At 44.8% G+C, this 8,814-nt stretch overlaps 1 protein-coding gene across 1 annotated transcript in view; it reads left to right on the top strand.

The window, feature by feature from the left end:
* Positions 1 to 8,814, top strand: part of PITPNM2 (phosphatidylinositol transfer protein membrane associated 2) — an 84,420-nt gene that overhangs the window by 43,438 nt on the left and 32,168 nt on the right. The window contains 3 exon segments of the mRNA XM_035898545.1: positions 2,335 to 2,430; positions 6,780 to 6,884; positions 7,767 to 7,837. Of these exon segments, the coding sequence (XP_035754438.1) occupies positions 2,335 to 2,430; positions 6,780 to 6,884; positions 7,767 to 7,837 (272 nt within the window).

The following is an 8,814-nucleotide window of genomic DNA, read 5'->3' as shown; positions in this document are numbered from 1 at the left end:
GGGGGGGGGTGGGGGCTGCTGCCTTCCACTGGTGATGATGTGGAGTAGTTGTTCGGAGACCAAACCTCACAGCCTGGGATTATGTGAGACCATGGATCATGTTTGTTTTCCTGTTAGATACCGTTTAGGAAGCTTTCAGGATTTTGCTCTTAAAGCCCCCTCCCATGGATACTCTGTAAGGACTCAGCTTTGAGTCTTGAATTTTGTCATTCGCCCCTCCCTATGCAGTTACCTTTTTTTTGCTGTACTAAACTCTTTCCTTCCTCGGACCATTCTGTACAAATGGGTGAGTCCCCAGCGAGTTACAGACAGAAGGCTTGAACCCTCAGCAATTCCCTCTCCTTTTAGTCAAGCGCAGCTGATGGCAGGGTAACAGCTCTCACAGCAAGAGGGCAAAATCGTGATTTTTCTGAAAACCCCAAAGGGCAGCATTTCTTCCATTGACGGTGGAAGGGGACATCTAGGTGAGTGAAGCTTCTCCATCTCCCATATGCACTAAATATTGTGAGTTGAGTCTCCATCTTTATTTACCATTTCATCACGGGGCGAATGAGGGATGAGCAGTAGTTTTACCTTGCGATGACTCACTGGAGTGAGCCCCAGGGAAGAACCTACCAGATGCTTCATAAATCATTGTGTAAAGATAAAAATGCTGGCTACTTTGCTTGCACCAGGATTTTATATTGATGTGCCTGTCTGTCATTAAGCTCTTTGTTATGAACCCCTTCTTCCACTGCTGACGTGTTCATTGGAAGCTGTAGTTTTCAGACCTCTTAGGATTTCACTTGAAGGTTTTCACTAGTAGCAAAGCATGAATTTCTTTTAAACTGCAGAATGTCTCAGCTTTTACAAGAAAAAGTAATGAAAGAAACGAATTGTGATGTGCTGGGAAGTACGTCATGCAGATATTTTAATCCTTCTTCATACTGGCAGCGTATTAACATATGGAAGCAAGGAGGGCTGTCTTGACTTACCGCTACCTCCAGCTGAAAAAAGCAACGCCTTTTCTCCAAAAGATCTCAGTCGTTTCTGTACCATCCGAGCGAGACCTCTGGTGATAGCAGGACCCTTGTCGCCATCCCATATGTTATTATATGCTCTATTTTTAGCAACTATTATGCAAGTGCCTTGACGTCACTCCAGCGTGAATTAGCTCTGCTCTGCCAACCTCCTCGCTTGCTGCTCCCTGAGGGGTGGGTGGTGGGGTAGTTGGGGGCTGCTGAGCCAATGCTGAGCTGCAATTAGATGACTCTGCACAGGGTCTCCATCCTCTTCCCATGTGACAACCGGGTAGCAAAATTAGAAGAATTTGACTTACAGATTTACCGCTGTTACAACAATAGCATGAAACGCCTCGTGCAGCTGTCACAGTAACCAGAACCTTTCAGCGTCTTTGTATATGCTAAGTGAGAAATCGTCAGTCTGCTCAGGTTTTTGCAGTGTTAGGTTAGGTGGCTGCTGGAAGCGCTCTGTGTGTGCTGTGTGACGTGCAGGAACTATCCGAAAGAGGGGAGAAACCCTCTCTCTCGTCGTTCTCTGGACAGTGCTCCCTTTGGCAGATGGCTCTTCTGTAGCAAGTTCAGCCAAGAAGAGTTCAGGCTGGATCATTGCTAAATTACATCTGGAATAAAAAAGAAAAAAATACGTAATATGTTTATATTTAGCACAGGGAACTCTGGAGGGGAAAATGAAAGGGAGCAGGTAGGTGTGAGGACAGGAGGGCAAACGGGAACCAAAAGGAACGCTGGGTTTTCTCCTCGCTCCCTCAGGACAGCCGCTCTGACAGCTCCCTATGAAGTAGTCGTACAGCATGTTGCTTAAATCATTCAAGTTTAAAGTTTAAATAGATCTCTAATCCAATTTGTGTGGAAGCAATTTCCTTCCAGAAAACAGATTATTTCTATCCAGGCTGCTCTGCTTAGCTACCCACCTGAAAGTTAGCAAAGCAGAGGCATGGTTTGTGCGCTGATTAGAGGCACGAAGAAAGCTTCCAATCAGCCTGCTTCCTTCCTAATTGCAAACTTTAAAACCCAGCTGATTTTGCACGTCCTACTAACAATTATAAATAGCTGCCATTCAAAATAGCATGAGAGTGATACAAACAGCTTGCTTTAATGTAGCATCTTGCTGGCAGGTTCTGACAACAGTAAACAAACAGGATCTGTAAAGCGGTACACTGACATCACACCAGCATCATCAGGGTTTTGTGTTTTTAATATTGCAGCAGTGAATTTTCATAGAGAACACACGACTCTTCCTCCAGCAAAGATCATGTTGGGAACTCTCAGTCTTGTCGATTTAGTGTATCGCATAAGGCTTTTTTGTTTTTTCCAGCAAGTCCCTCACGCCATAGTATCTCCGAGTGGAGGATGCAGAGCATTGCCAGAGATTCAGATGACAGCTCAGATGATGAATTCTTTGATGCGCATGGTATGTGGAGCCTAAATCACCATCGTTTGTTTCCTGAAATGGTGGGGTAAGAGAACGGAAGGCATGAGGGTGGGGGGTGAGCGGGGAAGGAAGCGAGACTTTTTTGCTTTGTTTGAAGCCTTTTCCTTTTGAACCAAGATACGTGCAGCATTAGTGCAGCTTCTTCAGGCATCCCCAGCATCACCCAGCAGACTCATATTTAAGGCAGCAACGTTTCAGATTTAGTGTGATGTGTCTGAAGAGAGCTTGAACAGTCTCAACCTTTGGAGCTGTATTTTATTTGGTGCAAATGAGTGTGGGTAAAATAGAGCAATACTAACTGGACTGTGGGTGTGTCCTAATGATTCTGATTCAGTATGACTGATTATTTTTCTAATTTATTTTTAATCAGTAGGAGGTATGATTAATTGTCCTGTCTGGGCCTGAAGAGACCTGAGTTTGCCTTTATTAACTCCTTATTCTCCCATTCCAAGAAATACAATAGTGAATGCAACAAGGTACTTCAGGTGCCCAAATCAGTGTTGATTCCAGAATCCTCAAAGTAATTTTGACTATCCGTATTAGGAGAAAGCCATGCTATTTTTTTTTTTTTCTCTGTGCATGTGTGTGTGAAGAAGCTTTGTTCCACTGCACTCATTTCATGTGTATTGAAGCCTGAAGGGTTCCATCTCTACTGACAACAGATGGACTCTTCTCTCTGCTTGTAATGCTAATCTAAGTTAGATATGCGACGTGTGCTGATGAAGTTGGTGACCTTTCTGTGAAATGTGGTTGTTAGAAGATGACGCCCTAGTTCTGTAAAGCAGAATTTCACTGATGTTCAGCTATATTTCGCTGATGTTCAGCTAAAGTTCAGTCTCAAAAAATTGATAGTACTGTGTTCCAGAAAAGTTCTCATATTAAGTGTTTAGGCATGCATCTGAAATTCTGGGATAGAAAGTGGCACGCTGTTGCAGAGTAGTGACTTGCACAACAGCAGCTTAAATGGCCAGGAGGCACGCGAGTTAGGGGATGAATGTGTCTCTTGTCCAGAAGGAGAAGGGCCAACTTAGTTTAAGTGTCTCTATTTATTAATTTACATAGCAAAAACTATGTAGGGGATTTATTGTACCAATATGCATACAAGAAAAGAGGAGTGAGTCATCAAAACGGCATCATTGCTATCTACCCTCCTTTTTGCCTTTTTAATTACTCAGTAATAAAATTGAAATAGAGACGGCTCTGCCTCTGATCCAGGCCCCCAGGGAATCCCTGACACACTCCTAACAGGCCTGGAAGGAGAATTAACAAAAATGAGCCTTGTGCCACAGTTGATATCAGCACCTCTGTTGCAATACTTCTAGAAGCTTGCTAACAGAAAAAGCAGCTCCTCTTCTGCTAGCACACAGCGTGTCTCCATTTATGTACAGCTTGTCCTCTGCAATCCACACAGTTGGGTTTGAAAAGTCTGCCTTGTCTGATGGGATTTTGGCTTACGAGTTGAAGCCTCGATGTGCGTGCTGTTCAAGACAGCCCTCTCTTTGGGACGGACCTCTTGCTGCCTCTTGGCCCACAGAAGACATTCCCAGATCCCGGTCTGCACCACTTGCAGCTCATCCTGCCGGGAAGGCTTGCGGGGTTGGTACCATGGGAACTGGCACAGATTGGGATGTGAGTCAACACCGAGCAGAGTTCCTCAGAAGTGCTTCCCATACACACACACACATTTCCTCGCAGTGCAGTGGGCGTAACCTGAGCCCAAGAAGATTTCTTGTCGCCAGCTTCCCACTCATCCTCATTCACTGGCATGCTCTGGTAAAGATAGTGACACATACGGTAATATCTAATAACTATCCTGTAATAAATGCTAATAACGGGAGTAATATCCCATTCAATGATCACTTGAGCAGCAATAAGGGCTGTAATTAAACGTCTCAAGGAAATAAGTTTAATATTTAGCTTAAGTTGCTGGAGGAGCTTTGAGTGAGATTTTCCTCTTAATTCCCTGCCAGCACGCGTGTTGCACGCTTGTGCTTTTCCCTTGCTCTGAACAGGTAGCTCCACACTGCCTTGTGCAGGGAATGGGGATTTGCTCAGATTTTTTCTGTAACTGAAAAAGGAAATGGCATGCTGATACGAGGTTTCCAGGTCACTCTTTTTATGGTCAAAGTGTAAATAGAAACTCCTAAAAATAATTGGTCTTTGCTTGGCTCTGCACTTAGTCCCCTCCGTATATTTTTTTCAAGCTGTTGCTCAGATTTGCTGGAAAGACGAATATATTTCATAATCTTTTTGTTCCCCATTCTAGGATTCTTCCAACTAATTATTTTCTTAGTAACACTGCAGCAACAAGAAAGGGGGAATCCTAGTCTAGGACTCAAGATTACAGCTTTTAGATCTTCAAGACATCTGTAATTACTGCTGTTATTATTATGTTTATAGTTCTTTATTAAATTTACAAGCCCAGAATTTTCAGGAAAGAAATACTAAGTGCAGAACAATAAATAAATTAGAAAGTACTTAACCTCTGTAACAGTAAAAGATATATCCTCAATGTAAAAAAAAGAAGAGAGAAAGGAGAGGGAAAATGAGGAACTACTACAGACAGTCCAGAGGAGGGCTACAAAGATGGTGAGGGGACTGGAGCATCTCTCCTACGAGGAAAGGCTGAGAGCTGGGCTTGTTTAGCCTGAAGAAGAGAAGACTGAGAGGGGATCTCATCAATTTTAAGGGTGGATGTCACGAGGACGGAGCCAGACTCTTAGTGGTGCCCAGCGACAGGACAAGGGGCAGTGGGTACAAACTGAAACATAAGAGGTTTCAGTTGAACATGACGAAGAACTTCTTTACTTTGAGGGTGACAGAGCACTGGAACAGGCTGCCCAGAGGTCCCTTCCAACCTTTGCCATTCTGTGAAAATAAGGCACCCGCAACCCATACCAAAGACATCTTTAAGACCTGCATTGCTATTTGGTTTCCTGTGGGTTCAAGCAAGAGCTCTGGGGCTCTGTCTGCTTCCCAAGAACCTGCCAGCATTAAGCACCAAGCATTGGGGGCTGCATGGTGCCCTGCCCAGCTCGCACTGGGTCCATGTTCCCACCCGACAGAGGAGACATCGGGCTGCTGCTGACTCAGAGGACCTCTGGTTTGACGTAGACAATTTTGTGAGCCCTTTCTCAGATCCAGCCTGGCTGCCCTGTGTTCAGGCTTGGGCTGAGGGTGAGCTCAGCCTCTTGTGAGGGAATTCTACACGTGTTGGATAACCCAGCCCAGGCCAGCAGGCATGGGGAGCGGGTGTTGAGGGTGTCCGCTGGGGGCACTGGGATTAATTCTTCCAGTGTTTTGGCTGTTAATGGCCTGGTTAGTGATGCCTCTGCAGGGCTCAGCTGCTTGTTTCCCTGTGGATGTACCAGCCAAGGTCCATGGACAGGCAAGGCTGGACTGCTGCCTGTGTCAGGCTTTCACTGCGGTGAGTTAGGGCTCTGAAGCCCAGCCCCGTGTGGTGTGGGCACAGAGCACAAGTCTGCCTTACTGTGTCGCCCACCTGACAGCCCCCCTTTCTCCCCTGACCTGGTATAACTCCTCTGACGTCTGCTGTAGAGCAAGGCTATGCATCTTTCTTATGTTTGGGTACTGCTGTGAGGTGTTTTATAGGATCTCTCATTTTATATGTGTCTCTCTTTTAATTACACTTCTAGGAATGTAATATTTTTGGGACGCTTATTCTTTATTAACTGTAGTTAAACTGAGTCAGGGGATTCAGAAGATCCTGAGGTAGGAGGGAAATGGCAGACACATGCCCTCAGTGTGATCAAACAAGTCTCATCTCCTAAGGAAATCAGGCTAAAAATAGCCTAGGGAGCTCACGTTTCCTTTTTTACTCATGCCTTTTCAGGTATTCAGTCCTGGTAACAATAGTGATCCTTGTCACTGCTTCCCCCAAAGACATCCTGCAGCTTTCAAACAGGTCTGGGAGGATCCCAGCGGTGGCAAATGTTGCTTTGTCCTCTCCTATACTGGAGCATTCTGGCTCCCTTAGCATCATCAGGAAGTATGGCAAGAAAAACATCAAACTTGGTACTTGAAATGGTAGCATTAAAAATCCATGTTATTTTTTTTCCACACTTCAGGATTTTTGTTTGTTAAAAACATGCAACTAAAACATTTTGTTTACTTTTCAAAAGGTGCTTTGGTTTCTATATAACAAAAGCTGGTAAAGTACCATGTTTTATTATGACTTAAGCCATCCAAATGTTTATAAGATTACATAGTTATGGGGCCTTACTATTTTGTTTAAAATGATGTTCTGTGATCTTGTCTGTATACGTATTTGCGTGTGTGTGACTCTCAAAAAAATTTGTTTTTTAAAGAGGATTTGTCTGACAACGAGGAAATGTTCCCGAAAGAAATAACCAAATGGAGTTCCAATGATCTGATGGATAAAATTGAAACCCCCGAATGCGATGATGTCCAGGGTAATTTTTTTTAAGTAAAAACTGCATGTGATATCTTACAGTATTTCCAGGTAATTGTTAGAGCCACATTCTGAAAAAGGTAAAACTTGTTATCCTCATCTCACAAAAGGAGAAGCTGAGACAGAGAATAAAGATGACTGCCCAGTGCCACCGAAGAGAATTGCCCAGTGGGAGTTTGGGTAGCTCTTGATCCTCTTTTATTTTCCGCCTTGGTTAGGCTCCTTTGTGTGACAGCCAGGATTCTCTCGTATAATGATGAAATATTTCAGCTCCGTCTTGAATGACTTGAATTTCTCCTGACACTTCTTTCCTCTTGCTCCATCCTTTGTTCTTCTCTGTATCTGCCTTGGTTTTATTTTCTGCTCATCATTATGAGACTTTGAAAGGAGGCTAGCTCCTCAGCCAGATCGATTCATGTAGCGGCACAGTGGAAGATGACACGTAGGCTTTCTGGTACAAAGTCAGTCTGTGTAGGCACGGATGTATGAACGCATTGGATCCCTGCTCCCCCAGCATAGCTCAAGCAATTTCTTTTATTCTCCCACAAACCAATCATTTCTGACAGTTGTGCAGGGATTTCCCGTTGTTGCCATCCTTAATAAAGCCGTGATACTGTATCGCTGTAATGAGAGAAGAGCTCACTAATGTCCTCGGCGCTTACTGAGGTTATGAGAAATTGCTGGAAAATAAGTGACCCAGCGTTGCCCAGGCTTCTCAGGTGGAAGGAGGCAGGAGGGATGGGAGGGCAATTTGATGAAATAATTAAGGACATGTGAGGCAGAAGAGGCTGAGAGATATTGGTACAAACAGCGTCTTTGTGGAAGAGTGTCTTTGCCAAATAGCATCTTGCAGCGCTGACATTTTAAACCTGTGTGCTTCCAGGTGACTTGTATCATGAGACATCAGCAGAGTACCATGTTGGCTCCAGCGTGGAGAGGCTGAGCATCATTGAAGTAAGTGCTTTGGTTTCTTGTAATGAGATCCTTTGTTGCTGGAACGTGTCCGTGTGGGGTAAATGGGGTAGAAACGGCTCCCTTTGCTGCAAGCGGTGTATTGTCTTTGTGTGTCATTCAGAGCCGCGCCGGCGTGCTATGTACTTCATGGCTAGGTTTGAGGGATTATTTCACCCATCTTCTGAACATCATGTGGAAAATGCTCTGTAGTTTGCAGGCAGTGTCAGGTATCCAGCTGGAAAAAAGTACTAATCCTGTGGGGATAACTGCAGCCTGAGGCACTGCTGAGTAGAGCTGTCCTGCTAGTGCCGGGGGAGCTGGGGTGGATGAGGGTGCAGGAAAGCCACGTTACTGCAGCACCGAGGGGCAGGCTGCAGTGGTCCAGGTGACAGCTCGGCTGTAGCCCACTCTTTGGAGCTGCTCAGGGTCTTGTTTGGAAACCCGTTACAGTGTAGCCTATATCGGCGCTCTGGATAGAATAATAAATAAATAATAACACATCCCCCCCCCCAGCTTTCTAGACTTGCGTATACAGGCTTTTGCAATTCAGTGTCCTAGTGAGACAGTGCATCTTGGGGTGGCTGTACTCATCCTACCCTTAAAGCAGCCACCTGTCTGTGCTGCAGAGATGGCGTAGCTGCTTGCAGAGTGCCTAAGTTATGTCATGGGCTATCAAAGCCCATGAGCGTGGTTTTGGTATTAACTCTGTGCCAGGCTGTAAGTTTGTGGTGGTTTGGCTTTCTCATAATTAATTGAGAGCTCAAGGGCTGGGGACAGAAACAGCTCCTAAGAGTTCTCTTAGAGCTCAAGATGGTGTGGAGAACTCATTGTCTTCTTCAGAGGACTGTACAAACTCAACCCCCTCCCATTTCTGTCTTCATTTTAGAAAAAGAACAGACTTCAAAGTGAGCTGAAAAAAACATTTATTTGTAGTTGTTCACAGTCTACTAAAGTAGTATGAAATTCCTAGCCACCAC

Source organism: Egretta garzetta, unplaced genomic scaffold (genome assembly GCF_000687185.1).
Source record: "Egretta garzetta isolate BGI_Z169 unplaced genomic scaffold, ASM68718v1 scaffold447, whole genome shotgun sequence".
Taxonomy (NCBI): domain Eukaryota; kingdom Metazoa; phylum Chordata; class Aves; order Pelecaniformes; family Ardeidae; genus Egretta; species Egretta garzetta.
The sequence above is the reverse complement of the archived record's forward strand: the minus strand, read 5'-3'. Positions and strand labels throughout refer to the sequence as shown.